Source organism: Lepidochelys kempii, chromosome 5 (assembly GCF_965140265.1).
Source record: "Lepidochelys kempii isolate rLepKem1 chromosome 5, rLepKem1.hap2, whole genome shotgun sequence".
Taxonomy (NCBI): Eukaryota; Metazoa; Chordata; order Testudines; family Cheloniidae; genus Lepidochelys; species Lepidochelys kempii.
In genome coordinates this window covers 12,012,591-12,034,574 of record NC_133260.1, presented here as the reverse complement: position 1 = coordinate 12,034,574, position 21,984 = coordinate 12,012,591, and the positions used below count along the sequence as shown (strand labels likewise).

Below are 21,984 nucleotides of genomic sequence, written 5' to 3'. Positions count from 1 at the left end.
TGATAAGACCTGGGCTTAAACTTTGATAGACGAGCACTGAAGTAGAATAACCCATATCCCAGGAACTAGTAACTACTGATTAAGGGCCTGACCTTGCAAAGCTCTGAGCACCTTGAACAAGGACCCATCCAATCCCCATGGCAGATAATAGGAGTTGTGTCTTGGAGGGCTTGTGTGGGCTATGTCTTGGAGAAACCATCCAGCACCTTGAAATATTGGACCCTATATTTGGAACTGGAAACAATGGAGTCAAAACCAATGAATTGTGAGTCATATACCCAGAAACCCTTATGACAGATTCTTTTGGGAAATCTTGCATTGCTTATAAAAGTGGTTGAAGGTTTCAAGGGAAGTCCCTTTGACTGGACAGCCTGTTCTGATTGACACTTAGACACTATAGCCGTGCTTAGGTCCTAGGGACATGGAGGCTATAGAAACCAGCAATGCCAATTATCATAATTTTATCTCAAGTTTTGTGATATATGATGTTTTTCCTAAATTTCCCACTTCTGGACTCATTGATTATGAGAACATCCCAGCTTTCATTTTTTTTTAAAGGTAAGTTTCTGGTCCTCATGGTGGTAGAGATTCAAAAATGTGAAGGCAAATAAAAAGAACAAAACATTTATCATTTATTAAAATAGTCAATGTCATAATTTGTGGGGGCCTGACTTAAGGTTTTTGAGCACTTGGGGTCAGCAATAGAGGAAATCCCTAAGAATATATAGATAAGAAGAAAAGCATGCTTCTCTCTACTGGTTTATGTTAAGGAGGTACATCAGGAGGACGGGTTCAATGAATTTCTGGAGCAGAAGGCAATGGAAGACAATCTTTTCTTACATTCCTGCAGCTAACCAGATGGCGTATATGTAGGGCTCTGTGAATCTGTACAAGCAGTGACCTGACTGCCTATGATATGGAGAAAAAAACCCAAACCCACACCCTACAGACACTCTCCTGCAATGTACCTGACTGGGCTCTGGTTGTTATCATGCAGCTGAGAAACTAGGACAGTGAGCCCTGGCTCCAAAAGCCATGTGACATGTGTCAGTTAGCCTGACCCTCAGGAGAACTGCTAAACTCACATTCACCTGGGTTGCCATGGGGACCTCACAGCCAGCACCTGCTGCTGCAAAATGAGCCTGTTCTTGGCAAAAACTGAAAGTAGTTGCAAAGTTGTGGAAGGTGGGGAAGGATAAGCCGTGGCTCTTGATCTGACTGTAGGATTAAAGAGGAGTTGGTATTCTTACAAGTGTTCTCCAGTCGGAGTGAATATGTCACATTATATAGATCCCCCACATTTGTCAGTGACCCCTGCAACGGCAGGATGTGTACAGAGGCCCTGTTTGCATATTGTTGTTTAAAAAGAGGGTGGGGGAGGGGCTTTTACCAACTCTTCTCATAGAGGAATCTGCTTTCCACTTAATTGGTTTCCTCTGAATTTATATAACAGTTTTAAACCCGAAGGATCCCATGCCATTCCACATGTTAAACTGAAACAAGCTGTACAAATATTTATCTGATTATTAAAGCACAATAATTATCAAACCTTCTAGGTGAATGTATAGTCCAAAAAAAAAATAAAAATCAGTACTTCTGCAACGATCCTGCTTGGTTTGCAAAATAAATGGAACTACAAAAACAAAAAAAACCCAACAACCTCGGTTACACATAAACCCTGAGTACCTTGAACAATTGCCACTGAGCTGAAAGGCAAGTTCTTTAATCCGACTCCATAAAACACGTTAAGAGGGGAGGAAAAAATAGGTTGTGTCTGAATTTTAATGTCCACAAATCCAACTTAATGTTTATTTTCCTTATTGAAATGATCTTTTTCATTTATCTGAAACTTGTATTACAGTCTCTCACTGTACCAAGGCAGTTATTGATCTCCCGGTGCTTCTTGTATAGTGCCATTTCCACTCTCTCTGGCTGTGTTTTCTGTTTTCTTTCTTTTCTCCTCCCAGATAAGAAGGCCTCAGTTCAGAAATGGGAGAACTGAGCCCTGGCAACCATTAGAGAGGGAAATGTCTTAGCACAGAAGCTGGAGAGAAAAAGAGACAAAGCCACAACTGAACGTCCGGGGATCTTATGGTTACAAATCGCCTGCCCACTAAAAATTATGTTCCTCATTTTGCTGGTGTGTTCTTTGAAAGCGCGTGCATGTGTGTTGGTGGTTCTTGACATTCCAAGCTTAGATCATAGATATTAGAGATGGGAAAGACATATTAGGTCAGCTAGTCCATCCCTATCAGCAGCAAGGTTGTTCAATACATTCAATTTTAAATGAATCAAATCATTGGGCTTCCATTACTCCCCTTGGAAGAGTGTTCCTAAGTCTAATAGATTTCCCTGTTATGAACCTTTCCTGACTTTGGGTTAACTTGCTTCCCATGACTAGGAGTTTCAAAAGTAACTTGTTATCTGGGGTGCCTCAATTTTTAAATGCCCAATTTCAGAAGTCTGATTTCAAGGAAGTGCTGAGCACCTGCTTTCTGAAAATCAGCCCCTTTCAGGTGTCTCAAACAATGTCAGTCAGAGTTGTGGGGAAAAAAAATACATCTCCTAACTGACATAGCTCTCTCTGGCAGTAAAAAAACCCAGTGCAGATGCAACTATGCTGACAGGACAGTGCTTCTGTCAGTATAGTTTGTGTTGTGCAGAGGTGGGGTTACTATGACAGCAGAAAACTCCTTTTGTCAGTATATATTGCATCCGCACGAGAAGACTCTCCCAGCATAGCTGCACCAGTATAGCTGTATCAGAAAGCCTGTGTCGTGTAGACTAGCCCTACGTCTGGAGAGAATTTGAACTTAAATGTCAGTATGTGGCTCACGTCATGTTATCTCACCATGTAGCTTTTGTGATGGACTTTGCCCCATGTACAGGTTTTATTATATGAGAATGAACATGAACATTCCATTATTCCCAGCAGCACACCAAACTCTAGGAAGAAAGGACCTCTTCAATATCACATGGGGATGGCTTCCCATCGTGACCAAAGATTACTGAAAAAAATGTCAGACAACCAACTTCATGAAATGCAATGAAATGCATGAAATGCAATGTCACACGGTGAGCCCTAGCTGCGACACTTGATACCCAAAGTTATGATGGGTTCCCTTCTGGATGCATATGCATGGATATGATCTGTACTATACAAATATTGGACAATAGCTTTAAATACTATGGGAAAAATATTGTTCCCCAAACTGAATTTTGGTCATTGACATTGCCCTGTGCAGAGGAACTCCTTTAGGGAGGTTATGTCCCCTCTCCCCACTGGGCCAATAGTGGTAATGTTGTCCTCCTTCACCAGTGCCTACTTTGTCCATCACCAGTCTGTCCTCTGTCTTCCTCATTTGGTTTCCAGAGCCAGTTCTGTCATTCCCACACCCTGATAACCAAACCTGTTACTGACCGGTACCTTCTCAGGGTGCCCAGGCATTCAGCCTTCTGCCTTCAGCACAGGCCAGGCTTCCTTTGAGGAACTGATCCCAGTTTCTCACCTCCCACAAAGGAGTAGCTCTCTCCATTCTCTGACTAACATTCTCTGACTTGATAGACCAGCACTTGCAGAGAAGCTGTCCACTATGGTAGCTGGCTTGTAAGAGGCTAGTTTATGTTAGAATCATAGACGATTAGGGTTGGAAGAGACCTCAGGAGGTCATCTAGTCCAACCCCCTGCTCAAAGCAGGACCAACAGCAACTAAATCATCCCAGCCAGGGCTTTGTCAAGCCGGGCTTTAAAAACCTCTAAGGATGGAGCTTCCACTACTTCTCTAATTAACCCATTCCAGTGCTTCACCACCCTCCTCGTGAAATAGTGTTTCCTAACATCCAACCTAGACCTCCCCTGCTAGGACCATTGATCCTTGTTGGTGGTCTGGTGGATGTGGATGTCCCCAACAACTGTTAATTCCCTCTGTTTGAAACAAATGGGATTACATTAAAGATTTGGTGACCAATATTAATCATTGGGATTTACAGTATAGATACAGTACAGTAAATATTTATATCCATATGTGCAGAAAGATAGGCGGGGGGAGACAGAGAAACATGAGCACTACATAGGGAGATACTTTACTGGGACTAAGGGCTGTAGCCTATAGTTTAAGTAGTGGAGTGCGGCAACTGGAACTGCTGAGTGAGCTGGTCGAGACACCTTTGCCGAAGACACAGTGCATGCAGTATTGTAGGTCATCACACTTGCACTGCGTTGTTGGCACCTGGTTAATAGCAGGCCCAGCCTGTGTAAATCATATGAAGTACAGGTAGCCATTTTATGTGGGGATTGCATTTCTTTTCTAACCCAAAACCCTTTGCAGCCAATGGAAAGACTCCCAAGGAGATCTCAGCAGGCTTTGGATCAAGCACTTAATCAGGATCATTAATCTTTTCCAGTCATTCCTTCTACATTTTTTTTTGTTTTTATGTAAAACAGAGCGGTTTACATTAAAAAAACAAAACAACCTTGATTTGTAGATTGTTGAAACATATATAAGGGGGTATTGTCCCTGTTCAATGTATGGGTGTGCAGCAGAAAGTCCACCGAGCCTTTTACCCACTTGTGCTCCCTGTGCAAGGGCAAGGAAAATTATTATTCCTGTACTCAGGAGCCCTCTTGTCATGTACCCCGAGGGTACATGAAGGTGAGAAAGTGGGGCCATTGCCCTGCAGGGTGAACCAATGCAGAGAGGATAGCAGCCTATACCATCCCATGAGGCTTTTGTGTTGGAGAGCCCAGTCCCTCCTCAGGCATCTCCCTGGGTTGTGCGGTTCTGCAGTTGGGTCCCTGGGTTATGATAAAAGATATCAAATGTATCAAAGATATCAAATATCCAAATGTAACTATTGGTTTAACTCCGCTGAAGCCAATGGAGTTATACCATTGATTGACTTGGCACAGTATATTGTGCAGCTACAACTGCACTGGACCAACTTAAGCACATCAAAGTGCACAGCCAGATAGCACAACATACAGAGGATATATGATGTGTGTGAATGTGAGAAAGGATGGATGGACGGGCAGACAGCTTGTCATGTTTTTAAATTTAAAAAAAGAAGTAAAAAGCCTAAACTGAAAATTGTTTTGACCTGTGCTAAAGTTCTCTCCTTCCCCTGAAGTTCATTTTGAGGAAAGGATCAGGTTAGTCATTTCCCATCAGGAACACGTGGGAATCTTCAGTGACCAGTGATTAGGCAATAGCAATTCTCTGGAAACTGTAAAATGCTGAACTTTTCTCTCACAGTGCTGCAATTTCTGCTGACTAGAAAGTGATAAAGGAGAATGCAACTGCCAGAAGAAAGCCTCAGGCTACTACAGGTGGCCAATTCCCTCCGGAGCTCCTGTAGTTTGAAAGACTGGACCACCAGACAAGTTGCTGCATTCAAGAGTTCACAGCCTGTACGTTCCTGAACAGCACTGATCTTCATACTGACAGTGAATGACCTCAGAACTTGGGAATAGCTTCTTAAATCCAAGCTAAGCAACTCTCTATGAGAACTCAGTCCCCATGTGCGCAGCAGACTCTCACAGATCTCCGTGGTTGAACCAAGTTATTTCCTCCTCCTAGAGGTGTGGCCAGTCCAAACCCCATGAATCTGAAGACCCCCAAACTTTTCATGAGTTTGAATGTGGGTCTAAACAATACCAGAGTGCCTTCTCTCTTAGTACTGGGCCAGACCAAAATCCAGGCCCCTACTGTATCTGAATTTAGGGGACGTTCGCACCTGTATTCAAGCCCAATCCAAATATAAATGGCAATAATGAAGTTGACATAGAGTCTAAGAAATAAAGAAAGAAACAAACAAACAAAAATACCCATAAAATTTCTTTTCTAGCTGATCTCCTTTGGTCTGTAGGTAGCATGTGAAACTTTCCAAATACTTTCACTATCAGTTGAGTATTCATTTGTGTGTGTGTGTAAGACATTAATGGGATTTGAAAGTGAAAACATAATTTAACCATCAGCACAAAAATCAAGGATCTTCTTTCGTCAAGAAAGATGCAATATACTACTGTAGAATAGCTCAGTGAATGGAGAGGTTCCACTTACTGCACATCTAAAAAGGTTTGTAACACTTTTGATTCAGTATGCCCAGTCTGGCTCTTCATGGCTAATTAATTACGACATAAAAAGCAAAAGGTAAAATTAAATGGATGGACTCTGAATCTACACGTAAAAGTCCAGATTGCATTTCTGTATTTCAAAGATTTATGAAGCAATGGGAGTTAAAATAATCTTGACAGTCTCTTCTTACAGAGGAAAAGTGAGGAGAAAATAACTGAACCAGAAGTCCATAACTCTGTGGATGACCTGAAGTCAGATTTTTTATCCTATCATTGGAAGCACCCTGTTTTAAATATAATACTATTGAGGACTGGATCAACAAATAAATCTGAATGTTTGTATTTCACAAAATACATGTTTGATTAATCCAACTCCTAGCTTCAGATGTACACTGTTTTCCCCCTGAATAGTAGCAAAAGAGATTCATTTTTATTGGGAGACTAACACAACTCTATTATGGCCCTTAACAGATAAAAGTGTGTGTTCTTATCTTGTGAGAAGAAAGATATCTGGTGAAATAATCATGTAGCTGTGTCGCTACCGTGTGCCCACAACACAGTAAACTCAAAGTTCAGAAACAAAGGCACTCAGCTAAGATACTTAAGGGAAGCCTATAAAACTCAGTTAGAAAGGTAGGTAGACAGACAATGCTAAGCTTTTATTCTGTCCCACTTCATTCAAATTCTGGGAAACTACAAGTCATTTGTTAGAAAGAATCACATTAAAAATGGCTAAATGTAAGGAGGGCTGTCTGTGTCTGCAAAAAGATGGCTCATGTTAGGGTGCTGGTGTAGAACTTGAGAGCTGGCTTCACTTCCCTGCTCTGCTACAGACTTCCCGTGTGACCTTGAGCAAGACCCTTAGGCCTTGTCTACATTGGCCGTGGCATCTAGGGTATGTGTAGCTATACTCCACAATGAAAGGCAGGCTGCATCCAGTGGAGTGTAGATACATGTGACAGTGAAAGGTTCTGGCAGGGAGGAGGCAGGAGGGAAAGGTTATTTCCCCATGGTGGGGAGTCTTTCATTGCAGCAGGGAGCTGCCAGACACTTTCATCACTGCTGGAGTCTTTCACTGAGGTGGGGAAAGACTCCGGAACCAGGGTGACGCTAAACTGCCAAAAACAGCAGCGTAGATGCGGTACGCACCGCTTGGGTGTGTAGAGAGCTGTGTAAGGTACACACCCATAAGTTCTGCCGGGTCTTTACTCTACTCACCTCAGTAGTGTCTCACTGCCTATGCTGCTTTTTACCCCTGTGCTAGGGATGTGTGCAGGGTATGTACTCTGCATGCTGCTGTGAGTGGGCAGTGTAGACATACCCTTAGATGCTCTGTGCCTCAGTTTCCCATCTGTAAAATGTGGAATAATAGTGCCTCCTTACCTGACAGGGATTTTGTGTGTGTAAAAGCATTAAAGATTGTGACTTGTGCTCAGACAGTGTAGTAACGGGCCATATCAGTTAGATAATATATACTCGTACATGTATAAGTATGTGATTATCTAGCTAGATTAGATTAGAATGTAAACTTTTGTCAATAGTTACTATATGGTTAGAACAGGTATCTCCCATTGTACATACCTCGTCTATGGTAATTCTTACCACTCAATTAATTTACTTTGATCCTATCCTCAAAATTGTGTCTAATTTCCTCTTCCCCAGAGGCCTACACAGCTGAATTAAAACCACTGAAGGCAGCCAGGCATACATGTCACAGCAGAGAGCATATACATAGCATGGGTACTTGTTCTAGCAGGATGGCAAGAACTGAAAATTAATACAAATAATATTAATTTCACACACGCACACATTATATATATGTATGACAGACATGACATGATGTTATTATTTGTATTACTTTATCATCTAGACTCTCCAATCAGGTTTGAGGTCCCATTGTGTTAAGTACTGAACATACACACAATAAGAGATAGTCCCTGCCCTGAAGATCTTACAATCTAAACCAGGGGTGGCCAACCTGAGCCTGAGAAGGAGCCAGAATTTACCAATATACATTGCCAACGAGCCACAGTAATACGTCAGCAGCCCCCCATCATCTCCCCAACCCTGCTCCCAGTGCCTCCCACCCACCAGCTACCCCGCCGATCAGCAACTCCCCCTGTCTCCCCGCACCTCCTGATCAGCTGTTCTGTAGCATGCAGGAGGCTCGGGGGGGGGGGGGGGAGGAGGGAGGAGCGAGGGCACTGCAGGCTCAGGGGAGGGAGTTGGAAGGGTTGGGGTGGGGGCAGAACCTGTGGCAGAGCCAGGGGCTGAGCAGTGAGCACCTCTGGTACATTGGAAAGTTGGCGCCTGCAGCTCCAGCCCTGGAGTCGGCGCCTAAACAAGGAGTCGCATGTTAACTTTCGAAGAGCCGCATGGGGCTCCGGAGCCACAGATTGGCCACCCCTGGTCTAAACAGACAAAGGGCAGAAGGAACAGGAAGTGTTGTTATCCCATATGGAGAACCATAGCACAGAAAGATTAAGGGCGATAGCCTGGCCTCAAGTGAAGGCAAAACTCCTGCTGACTTCAATGGAGCCTGGGTTTCACGCTAAGTGACTTGCCCAAGGTTGCACAGGAAGTCTGTGCTAGAGCTCGGACTTGAATTAAGATTGCCTGAGCTCCACTCTAGTGTCTTAGCCACATCACCGTCCTCATAGTACTGTACATTGACTGGAGTTGAAACAGCATTGGGCAATAGAATATTCTGCCATGCATCAAGAGCTACTATTTCTCACCAGAAGCTTTACCCTAGGAGCAATAGTTTCACTTTTGCAATAAGATTCCCAGTGGAAATATAGACTGGAGCTGATTATACCAGTTAGCCTGTTCTGCTGTAGGGTGATTTTATCTACCAAAAACTGCGTGAAAACAGTGGAGCCCAGTTTAATCCCAAATGTGCCATTTCTAACTGCTCAAGAAATCAGTGGTTCTGTCTCTCACCACAGGACGTGAGCAATGCATGCTGATTTTCTTGGGAGCTAGTCACTTTCCTCAGTGGGAGAGTAGGGTTTCCGGCACATAGCTAGGGGCAGGCAATGTTGAAAAGATTGAACCATGGCTATAAGAGGGCAAGACATCACATGAAGACCACTGATGGATCATGGCAACAGCATCAGAAGCAAAGAGGATGATGCATCCAATAAGGAAGGTAAACAAACAAACAAACAAAAAAACAACAACCAGGCATAGGAGGAGAAATCATCTCTGGCAATTAACAATGTAGACAAGAAATATATGGCATTATAGTAGGGGACTGACTCTCGGCTCAGATGTCTGCCAATAATACCAAGAGAAACAGTATGCCCAAGGACTAGAAGCACACAGTACATGTAATGTATCCAAGAAACACGACTTTATAGCGAATTTAACAATATTTGATATTTTTCTTAAAGCTCTAGCTTCAGGATTCATGTTATTACATGAGAATCTTGGCTTCCATTAAAAGTAACATTCGAGCCCTCCCGGTTGCACAGAAAAGCTTGAGGTCAATCCTAAATGCTCAAAAACCAGACGGCAAATAAAAAGAACCCGACATTTATTTATTTGTTTAAATCTAATGACTTTTAAGCCAATCTCAAGAATTGTGGGGGCCTGACACACGGTTTCTGAATGCCTGGGGTTTGCCAGTGCTGAATGTATGTCCATCACACATGCACCAAACGCATGTAAAATTTCCAGACTATCCAAATGGCCCTCCTGCAACAGGTCAGTATCCCAGAAAAATACTGATGCAGTAAGTTCATGTAACGCCCCCCCCCCAACCCTTAAATCTATTGAGACCACATGCAACACAGGTGACAGTCAAAAGCTAACAGCACCAAAACCATATGGGATGGCAGCACTCCACCCCAGGTTTGCAATCAGCCAGGATAAACCTGTCCTGGAATGGACTTCACCTTGTGTCCTTAACAGAATACACCAAACACCATGTCTCTTTTCATCAAAGGCTGATCACTTTTCCTGTCAATGTGCTGCCTTACCAACTTACACAGACCTGTACTGAGATGCTTTGTCACCAAGATGACCTGGTGATTAGCTCTATGCACCCTGTTGTCATACTTTGCCCCTTGCTTCCCTCACTTTCCTTGTCCCAGAGATTGGCTGTCCTTGGTGATGCTCTTGGCTTTTGATTGTGCCTGCGTTAAAGGCATGGCAAGTGGTGAAGTTTACAGCTGTCTGAGGTGGCCTAGCTTTGCACTGTAATTGTCCATTTATCATGAAAAGAAAAGGAGTACTTGTGGCACCTTAGAGACTAACCAATTTATTTGAGCATAAGCTTTCGTGAGCTACAGCTGACTTCATCCTATGAAGTGAGCTGTGGCTCACGAAAGCTTATGCTCAAATAAATTGGTTAGTCTCTAAGGGTATCTCTACATTACGAAATTAGGTCGAATTTATAGAAGTCATTTTTTTAGAAATCGGTTTTATATATTCAAGTGTGTGTGTCCCCACAGAAAATGCTCTTAAGTGCATTGAGTGCATTAACTCGGCGGAGTGCTTCCACAGTACCGAGGCTAGAGTCAACTTCCGGAGCGTTGCACTGTGGGTAGCTATCCCACAGTTCCCGCAGTCTCCACTGCCCATTGGAATTCTGGGTTGAGATCCCAATGCCTGATGGGGCTAAAACATTGTCGTGGGTGGTTCTGGGTACATATCGTCAGGCCCCCGTTCCCTCCCTCCCTCCGTCCGTGAAAGCAAGGGCAGACAATCATTTCGCGCCTTTTTTCCTGAGTTACCTCTGCAGACGCCATACCACGGCAAGCATGGAGCCCACTCAGCTCACTGTCACCGTATGTCTCCTGGGTGCTGGCAGATGCGGTACTGCATTGCTACACAGCAGCAGCAATCCATTGTCTTGTGGCAGCAGATGGTGCAATAGGACTGGTAGCCGTCATCGTCATGTCCGAGGTGCTCCTGGTCGCCTCTGTGAGGTCGATCAGGAGCGCCTGGGCAGACATGGGTGCAGGGACTAAATTTGGAGTGACTTGATCAAGTCATTCTGTTTAGTCCTGCAGTCAGTCCTATTGAACCATCTTATGGTGAGCAGGCAGGTGATATGGATTGCTAGCAGTCCTATTGCATCATCTTCTGCTGGGCAGGCAAGAGATGAGGATGGCTAGCAGTCCTATTGTACCCTCTTCTGCCAAGCAGCTATGAGATGTGGATGGCATGCAGTCCTTCTGCACCGTCTGCTGCCAGCCAAAGATGTAAAAGATAGATGGAGTGTATCAAAACAAGAAATAGACCAGATTTGTTTTGTACTCATTTGCAACCCCCCCGCCCCGTCTAGGGGACTCATTCCTCTAGGTCACACTGCAATCACTCACAGAGAAGGTACAGTGAGGTAAATCTAGCCATGTATCAATCAGAGGCCAGACTAACATCCTTGTTCCAATAAGAACAATAACTTAGGTGCACCATTTCTTATTGGAACCGTCCGTGAAGTCTTGCCTGAAATACTCCTTGATGTAAAGCCACCCCCTTTGTTGATTTTAGCTCCCTGTAAGCCAACCCTGTAAGCCGTGTCATCAGTCGCCCCTCCCTGCGTCAGAGCAACGGCAAACAAATCGTGCATCTGAGTTGAGAGTGCTGTCCAGAGCAGTCACAATGGAGCACTCTCGAATAGCTCCCGGAGGCCAATACCGTCGAATTGTGTCCACAGTACCCCAAATTCGACCCGGCAAGGCCGATTTAAGCGCTAATCCACTTGTCGGGGTGGAGTAAGGAAATCGATTTTAAGAGCCCTTTAAGTCGAAAGGAAGGGCTTCATCGTGTGGACAGGTGCAGGTTTACATCGATTTAATGCTGCTAAATTCAACTAAAGTCCTAGTGTAGACCAGGGCTGAGGTGCCACAAGTACTCCTTTTCTTTTTGCAAATACAAACTAACACGGCTGTTATTCTGAAACCTGCCATTTATCATGTGCATTCATCAGAAGAAGCCAGTGACACAAAGGGCATCATCACAACCACACCTCCTTTTACCTTGAAGAAGCTTATTTTCTGTTGTGCATACAATGCACTTTTTCCTAATGCTCTTCAATTTAGTGCAGTCAGGGGGGCGGAGGGTGGGCGTGCAATACTGTTTCCTTTATTCACTTCCTTCTCCCCCAGCACCTGATGCAGCTATTTGCCTCACACTCCTTCTATGCAACAGACAGCATGGCTGTGGTCAGAATATTCCACTACAGCCTTAAAGAACATCTTTTGGCCCTAAATATACTTATCAGAGAGGGAGGGTCTGATTCTGATCTCAATGGCAGGAGTAAACAAGGAGTAACTTCATTGCAGTCAGTTTAGTGTGAGATCAGAACACGACTCAGATACAGGCATGGCCAGCCTGCCTGATTGCTTATGGCATAAGTTGTAAATTTTCTAAGCTTTTCTTTATCCATCTTTTTGGGTTTACCTGCTAATAGGTACTTGCTTCAAACTACAATAATAATCTTCATAATAAAAAGAATCAAGCTGCTTCTACCTAAATTATTTAATTTTTCTTGGATTCCTCTCTTTGTTGTAGCAGGATGGAAGCAGGGCAGATAAAAGCTGGAGGCTGCAAAAAGAGAGGGTAAAGCCATCCACACATTGTAATAACAACCAGTACTTAAAATCTGGCACCACCTTTAGAAACGTTTACAGTCTTAAAAACATACTTATAAAGATACAGAAGGGGGCAAAGAAAGAAAGAAACACACATAGAGAAAAATGAATGAAACAACTGTTTAATTTCTTTCTGTCATTAATACCGGAGTATTAAATTATATCCCCCAGATGAATAAAAGGACTATGTTGAGACAAAAACAAAATTCCACTGGATTGGCCTTGGATTTGTTTTGCAAATCATAATGCATGTGTGCAAAGGAATTCCTTGTCCTTACAAATGTTTACAGTTAAAAAATAATTGAAATCAGAAACCAAGCCCTTCCACTAAAAGGGCTTTTTTTGTTCATATATTCAAAAGGTAGGATTCTCTGCAAATCTTGGCAGGGTCCTTCTCAGATCAAGACAAAGAGCAAAGTTACTCTAGAGATGTGGCAGGGCTTTTCCCAACAATATGAGCCAATATTACGAAAGGACTGGGTGGGAATTCTTCTAATTTAATTGTTTTTTAGTGCTTTCCACGCTGGGATGGAAAGTGCTTTACAAATTGTATTAAACCTCAAAAAGTAGGAAAATATTATTATCCCCAATTTACAGATAAGGAAACTGAGGCTCACAGCAATGAAAGGATTGACTTAAGGTCATGCAGTGTCCTGAGTCCCACTGTCATGTTTTAACCACTAGACAATGTTCTCTGTCTGTCTCAGATCTAAGAATTCAAAATATTATTGAGTGAGTTTAGTATTATGATCATTGTATTATATGCACATTATTAAATGACTTCTGTTTGGAATATATAATTTTTTTTCCAGATCGACGAAAATAGTTCTGACAAGGTGGGTGAGGTAATATCTTTTATTGTATCAACTTCCGTTGGTGACAGAGACAAGCTTTCAGGCCACGCAGGTCTATGCAGTCTTCTTCGGGTCTATGTGGCTCAAAAGCTTGTCTCTCTCGCCAACAGAATTTGGTCCAATAAAACATATTACCTCACTCACCTTGTCTCTCTAATATCCTGGGACCGACATGGCTACAACTACACAGGAACTACATACAAAAACAGTCCTAGTGATTGAAATGCTCTGTTCGCTGCAGAACATGCCCTACCCAGTTCAAACTCCCCTTCATCCTACCAATGCTCTATGGGTTTGGGTATTTCTAGGAGCGAGAAGATACTTTGGCCTCCATGCCTATTCAATCTTTGACTTCTCTTTCTTCAGGCTGCCATTGAGGGTGTTAATTAGCAGTGAAAGTGATGGTGGCTTTCTGATGTGGCTTCAGTGGAAGTTACTCTAGAGTCTAGCTAGACTCTCAGGACCAGACATTTAGGCACCTAACTCCCATTCATTTAAATGAGACTTAGGTGTCTAAATACCTTTGAGGGTCCTGGCCTCAGGTCCTAGATTGCGTTTGCAGTGATGGCAGTTCAAAAAATCATCTCCTGTAAACCGAGTACACATCTGATACGGAACTCATGGAGAGACGATGAATAGGGAATGTCCAAGATGCCTTCTTTGCAGAGTCACTGTTGGGGCACAAAAGCATTTTAATTAATGATTCTAAAGCACTGTGGGAATCTCAGCTGAGAAGGGAGAAAATGTAAATAGAAAGTAGGATATGATTAGTTCCAATTCGGTTTGGTTTCAGGGCATCTGAGATTTCCCAATAAACTCAGCAACAGCAGTAAGATTAGTGTAAAGCCAGCTCTCATAAAACCATGGTAAATAATGCTGCCTATGATGAGCCAACATTGTAGCATGATATGCTGTAAAACTCTAGCCCTGTGGATTTTTTCACCTGTATTGAATCTTGTTCAATACTTATCAAGTGCCTACATGTCATTTAGTGGGCATAGCACACACACACACACACACACACATTTGTAAGTGTCTATTAAACCCCATCGTAGCAATTTCAATCTGTTAAACAGAGCTGGAATCTGTGGATTTGCCAGCATACAGAATATTTACCAATAGTTCTCAAAATGAAACAGTGCTAATAACAGGTATAGCACCAGTAGAAAAATATGCTAGCTTCTGAAATACTATGGACATAACCCCTGATAATGACGGACAGAAATGACCTTTAGATATAACAACTGTATTTTAAGCTACCCAGGTTTCTCCAGTTGTTTTCTCCAAATAAAAACAGACATTAAGAAAGGGTCAGATTGGGGCAGGTTGAAAAAAATAATGCAATTTAATGTCTATTCCTTGGGCAGATGTGTGGCATTTCAGCTGTATCCAATAATGCCCACTGACACCTGGTTCAGGTCTCTTTGTAGCTTCTAACAACTGTAAAGATGCCTTTCTAATGTCCCTTTAGATAGCATGTTCGCTGCTGAACAGCCTCTTACTGCCGTTAGAACATAGTGCTAATTAACGTGATCCAAGTTACAATATGTGCTAAAGATTCCAGCTTTGTTACTTATTTAATGAGCTTCATGGGATTTGAACATGAAGCTCAAAGTAACAGGGGAAACCTCATAATTAGTTTCAATTAGAAGAAGTTCCTACACATTACGACTATTTGATGAACTGCAGAGGGAGAAAGAACCACTGAACAGATACAAATCACTAGCTTTGTTTCATTTATTATTATACTTATTTTCTTCTTAATTAGTGCTGATTGGTTTATAATCCTAATTAATGCAAAGGAATTTGGAATGGTATACAATGGTATGGCTTAGAAGATGCCAGAGTGTACAACTGCTAAATTATTGTTAATTGTTATTTACATGAGGACAGGAAGACTAAGTAATGTGACGCCTAATTAGCATTAAGGATATGGTTTCCATTTCCAAATTCAACTAAGGCAAATGGGATAAAATGACTGTGGTTTAATTTAATATCTAGCCTCCGAAAGTCAAAGGTTACAATTCCAACATTAAAAACAAACAAAACAAAACAAAACAAAAACACAGCCAAGGAATAGATAGTGGATCTAAAGTGGACACCATTAAAACCTTTACATTTGCCATTTGCAAGTCCTTAATGTTATACTCACTACAGGGAATACCAGCAGTACCATGGTAATGTTAATTAGGCAAAACTGTAAAGATTTTAATGGTGACCACAGAAGTGACAGGCTCATACTAATATCTGATTGCACTAGAATGCAGTGGTTAGATATCAGCTAACCTTTGGACTGCTCTTTTCACAGCTGTATTACTAGAGATGCATGATAAAATTTCCTTTCAAAACTTGAAGCAATATATACCTCAGATAGAATTCTTGAGTTCTATTCTGACTGTCACTGACCCACTCTGTGGCCTTGGGTGATCACTTAGCCTATGCTTCCTCTTTTTCTATTCTATAAAATGAGAATAACAATAGTCTGTCTAGTCAATCCACTGGCATTTTTATAGCGCTTATCACTATGGTAGGTTTACGTACCTATCTCAGAGGCCTTCTGTGAGGATTAATTATGTTCATACAACTCTTTGAATATGTAAAAGGGCCATATCAGTGGCAAGTGTAATAGTTACCTCATTCATTAGTCTCCTAAACTGATACCAGAAGTAAAATAAAGTTTTAAAAGCAAACTTGGTGCATGATGGGGTATATCTAAATTTTGAGCTGGCAATGTCATATCCAGCTCGAGGGGACAAGCTAACATACTAAAAATACCAATGGAGATGCAGCAACATGAGCAGCTAGCCGCTCTGAGCATGAGCCCTTCTGAAATGCTAAGTACATACTCAGGTGGCTAGCCCCTCCTGCCGTTCATGCCACCATGGCTGCCCTGCTATTTTTAGTGCATGAGCTCAATCAGAGCTAGCGTGGGTATGTCTACTTGAGCTGGAAATTATGCTGCCAGCTTAAAGTATAGATGTCCCATCAGAGAGAAGAAGCCCACACATTATTTTAAGATTGCTCCCTTATTTTTTTCTCCATGTATCTCAGTTTGGGTCTCTCTGAAGCGTTATAAAATCAGTGGGTGTTGGAGGACATTGCACTCTGAGTTGGGCCAAAAAAAAAAAAAAGACATTTTATTGCAATAATGTTTTTTGCTGCACTCATAAACCTTAGTGGGAAGGGAATGGCCAAGATGGCCTGTTGGGTCTTTTCCATCCCCAATTTCCATGATTCTATGAAAAGCCATATTCTGCATACTTCCCAGAATCATAGATAATCATTACTCATGGCTACCAGTCTGTGTTAAAAGCTGTCATTGAATTCACAGCTTTTTTTTATTTTTTAACTTTTTTTTTCAGTGAGAGAGTAGATATTTGATTTATAAATAATAATAATAATAACACAAGACACTGTCCATGCTATACTGAGCTGCCTCATACAAATTTGATTCAGGGCTCGGAGAGTCTGTGCTTTTGCTGCCAGCAAATGGCTTTTCATTTACAAGATCAATTCAGATAACTCAGCGCAGCAATGAGTTTTCCTGAGCACAGATGCAGGCCTGGGCATGAAAAACACAATCTACTTTCCTGGAGAAAACAGCCCATCCAAATACGGACAACCTGCACTTCATCTGTATGGACTGCACTCATTTAGGAGACTTCAGAGGTTTAGGCCCCAGTTCAGCAACATAATTAAGCACAAGTCACTGTAAGCACATGAATAGTTCCATTGGGCTTGATTCCCATTTACACTAAGCTGCTTTCGTACCATTCGGGCAGTGTAAAGAGACCTTTAAGAGGGCATATCCCACATAAGGCCCCATTATGCTGCTAGAGAGTGTATAGGAGCCTGAATGTAAATGAGAATCTGGTGCTTTGAGTTCAATTGCAGTATTTACATGCTTAAAATTAGGCACATGCTTAAATACCTTGCTGAATCGAGGCTTCCTTGCCGTAAAGAAAACTGTGCTAAAGAAATAGGTAGATTAATAGGCTTCATGGTCCTCTGTTCTCACGACATTTTAATCCATTTAATATCCACCTACATAAATTCCCCCCTAGATATGGTGTTCTCCACTTCCTATCTTAAACTGTCATGTCGTGGTACTGAGCACTGCTAAGCAGCTGTTGCATTCCTAACACGGCTGCATTTCAATGGTTGGTAACATTTATTTCTTCTTTATGTGTGAAAATAAGGCATACTTTTTTAACAGTGGGGGTAATGAACCTTGGAACAACTTACCAAGAGTCACGGTGGATTCTCCATCACTGACCATTTTAAAATCAAGACTGGATGTTTTTCTAAAAGATCTGCTCTAGGAATTATTCCGGGGCAGTTCTATAGCCTGGGTTATACAGGAGGTCAAATTACATGATCACAATGGTCCCTTTTGACCCCGGAATCGATGAACCAATTTTCGTGGGGGCAATAGAGCTGCAAGGTGCTGGAACCTCTTATTAAAAGGGAACTGGCTGGCTCTTAGCTCCTCCCACTTGGCTGGTTTCTCCTGTTTCCCTGGCATATTTGCCTCCTAACACACAAATCCTCCCATATTATCTATCTCTTGCTTCTCTCTTCAGATGCTCCTGCTCCCTTTCTGCTATTCCCTTGCTGCAAACCTCTCTAGCTATTTTAATAAATTAATTAATTATTATAATTATACTGTATATTCTTTGGTATCCAGAGGCCCCAATCAGGACTGGGTCTCCATTGTGCTAGCTTTCCCAATACACAGGAAAACACAGACCTGTCCCAAAGAGCCATCAATCTTAGGGTATGTCTACACCATGGAGACTATACCCGCACAGCTATATCAGCACAACCCAGTAACACAGATGCAGCCTACAATGACAAAAGGGATTGGAACACCTCTCCAAATGATGGTTGTTACAGTGACGGAAGCATTCTTCCGTTGACATTCTTCCATTGTTTTCTCACATGCCTGACCGATGTAGTTATGTCAACTTACCTTTTTAGTATAGTCCGAGTCTTAGGTACTAATCCTGAAAGCTCTTCTCTCAGGACAGACCCCTGAACTTGCAGAGAGCCCCAGTGAAGGGCTCCAGGGGCACAGGGGCCCAACCATCATGAACAGTTTGTAATATTTAGGTCCAAATGTCAGCTAGGATTGGCACACAGATAGTATCAACTCATTTCACAAAAGGCAGCAACTGGCTGATTAGATAGTGTCTTTCTACTAATCTTACACAACTTTTAAAATGGTAGAGAGGTGAAAGACTTTGCATCCAGGAGCAATCTGAACCCTCCTATTGGTGCAACTGTATGTCAGAATGAGCCACGGTGATGCATTTGCGAAGTGTTCTAGCGATATAAACCAGCGTCTGATCTCTCATACATTTGCAATTGCAATTTGACTATCATCATGGCCAGGTCACCATTGAAACCAACTTTTTCTCAATGGATTTTACCAAGTTAAACAAAGATTTTGATTGACTGATCTGGCGCTTAACCCTGCTCAGATTGAAGCCAGTGGGAGTTCTATTATTAATTTCAGTGGGAGCAAGAATATCTAGGACCTGATACTAGCACTCATCACAGTAGCAACTGAGCACTTTAGAAATATCTGAGTCTTATGCACAGCAGTTGTCTTTGGTTCCACTTACTGACTGAGGTCATGCCCTATCAGTAGCAGAGCAAAAACACTGTATGTTCATTTACTGGCTTAAAAAAAAAAGAGAGAGAGTCTTAAGAACAGAGTGGATTAGACATTAGAGAGACATAAGGAGACATAAGAAATTGAAAGACATTTCCTGAGCATTGCAAGGAATTTAGGTGAGATCACATTCAAGGGCTAAAATCCCCAACTCTTTATCTTTCTAACCAATCATGCCTCTCAACTTTCACAGTGACAGGACTAATAAAAACCTGAGACTGTGACCCTAAATCAGAAGTTGCCTCAAACATTAAGAAACATTTCAGAAAGCTCCATATTCAAATGGCTTGAGGAACTTGACGTCTTAAGTTCTAGATTTCACTTCCTTTTCAGGCTGGTGTAGCATAGAATCATAGAAGATTAGGGCTGGAAGAGACCTCAGGAGGTCATCTAGTCCAACCCCCTGCTGAAAGCAGGACCAATCCCCAACTAAATCATCCCAGCCAGGGCTTTGTCAAGCTGGGCCTTAAAAACCTCTGAGGACAGATTCCACCACCTCCTTAGGTAACCCATTCCAGTGCTTCACCACCCTCCTAGTGAAATAGTTTTTCCTAATATCCAGATGTGGCCTCACCAGTGCTGAACAGAGGGGAATAATAACTTATTACAGTGATTTTATAATAGTGACCAGAGTTATTGTAAAATTGTTACCATTTGATGGCTGTTCGGTGGCCTACAGAAAATGAAGGTGTTTCCCATTCCAGTTCCCAATTCACAGGTGACCACATCACAGAACCACCATGAAATATGCTCTAATTAGCACGCTTCTTGGCAAGGAAATTGAACTGTTCACTGAAGTCTGGAGGTAAGGATTGAGGCAGATTGATGGCACAGCATCGAGGAAGATTGCATTGCCAAAGACTTTGCTGTCCTTGCTGTACACTTCAGATAACTCCTTTCTCCAACGCTAAATTCAGCTGCCCTTCAGTAAACACGTGGGAGCCTTATTTGCACTTATGTTAAGGGTTTTTTTTTGTCTTTTTTTTAAAATACAGAGCAAATCCTTGTATATTTTTATGTACCATATTGTAATTGACAAAAACATTAGAAAATGTTAATGGATTTTAGCTGAGCTTATTGGTGGTAGCAAAACTTGAGAATTCAATTCGCTCTCTTGTAGCTGTGTGTCTAAGTCACCTTTGGATTATTTTCCTAGTAAATAAAATGAAGATTTGAATTCAAGTCTTTAGTCTCTATGATAAGACTTGATGGACACAGTTCCTTTTGTTTTTCACATTATCAACAGGCTACAGTGATTAGATGTAAATAAAAGACACAATAGCTTGAAGCTGAAGTTAGAAAAAAAGGAAACTGGAAATAAAATGCAACTTTTTAACAGTGAAGGTAATTAACCTCTGGACCAGATTATCCAGGAAAGCAAATTCTCCATCATTCAGAGCCTTTAAATCTTCTGGAAGATATCCTCTAGTTTAGCCACAAATTATTGGCAATGGCAGATTAGCCACTGGGCCAATGGGACCTGGGCCCAAGATCCCTGGCCGACTGGGCACCCCTGCTCCCTGATCCACTCTGTCCGCCGGGCGCTCCTGCCAGGAAGAGGGGTTGCACCATGGTGGCTTGCCCTACTCCTCCTGGTGCTTCTGTCAGGGAGCGGGTTCGGGGACCGGGGGCTTGCCCCTCTCTGCCCACTGCTCAGGAGCACTGGGCAGAGTGGGACAAGCCCCTGTCCTGGACCCTGCTCCCTGGCAGGAGCACTGGGAGGGTGGGCAGGTGGAGTGGGACAAGCCCCTGTGCCCTGGCCCCACTCTCCAGCAGGAGCGCTGGGCAGGTGGAGTGGGGCAAACCCCTGCGCCCCGATCCCACACCCCAGCAGGATTGCTGGGCGGATGGAGAGGGGTAAGTCCCTGCGTCCTGACCCTGCTCCCTGGCATGAGCACCGGGAGGGGGACAGAGGGGAGACCGCAGGCAGAAGTGGTAGGGAGGGGCCCGCACTTGCTCTGGCCCAGGGCCCCACAGAACCATAATCTGCCTCTGAATATTGGGCTAGATTGTCTTCACTTAAATAGGAAGGAAGAATAATTTCCTCTGTTGCAGTGAAATTGTCTTCCTTGTATTATGTAGGAGTTATGGTCAGATAATCATAGTGGCCCCTTCTGGCCTTAAAATTCACAGATCTATTTTGCAAAATCGCCATGGGACCTAATCCCATCAGTACAATTCCAGGAGTTGTTTCTCCTTCTATTGCATGCACATGACTGACATTAAGATTAACTGGAGTTACACAAGTCAACACTGAGAGAATGGAACTCAAACAGAGAAATAAACAAAGAAATCTGAGCTATGGTACCCAGAATCCTCTACATCGGTTACTGTTTATTATACTATTAATTTTAATTATTATTAGTATTATTATTATTAACTATTTGTATGGCCATAGCTCCATCTCAGGGTCCCATTGTGCTAGGCACTGTACAAACACATAACAAAAAAGACAGTCCCTGCCCCAAAGAAATTACAATATAAGCATATGATAAGAGACAACAGGAAGATAGAGTAAACTGATGAAGCAAGCCCAAGGTAAGAATGGGATGATTAACAGCAAAGGCCACTGCAGAACATCTGCCTCACCATTGCTCAGGTAAACTATGGGTCCAGTCCTCATCCCACTGAAGTCAAGACAAAGGGAGCTGAAGACGGATTACTGAAATGAAGGAGACCTGAGATGTTAATATGTGTATAATATCTATATATACACAGCCATGCCTACACACATACATATGGGTACTCAGATCTACAGAGAAAAGTACTTTTAAATTT

At 42.5% G+C, this 21,984-nt stretch overlaps 1 protein-coding gene across 2 annotated transcripts in view; it reads right to left on the bottom strand.

Annotated features, from left to right (window-relative positions):
• SETBP1 (SET binding protein 1) overlaps positions 1–21,984 on the bottom strand; it is a 325,358-nt gene that overhangs the window by 39,745 nt on the left and 263,629 nt on the right. Inside the window, exon 4 of one of the 2 annotated variants that reach the window (XM_073343442.1) lies at positions 13,228–14,200. The exons of the other annotated variant lie outside the window; for it this stretch is intronic. Coding sequence (XP_073199543.1) covers positions 14,148–14,200 — 53 coding nt within the window. The 3' untranslated portion in view covers positions 13,228–14,147. Of the gene's footprint in view, positions 1–13,227; positions 14,201–21,984 lie in introns of those variants that run through there. 2 annotated transcript variants of the gene reach the window in all.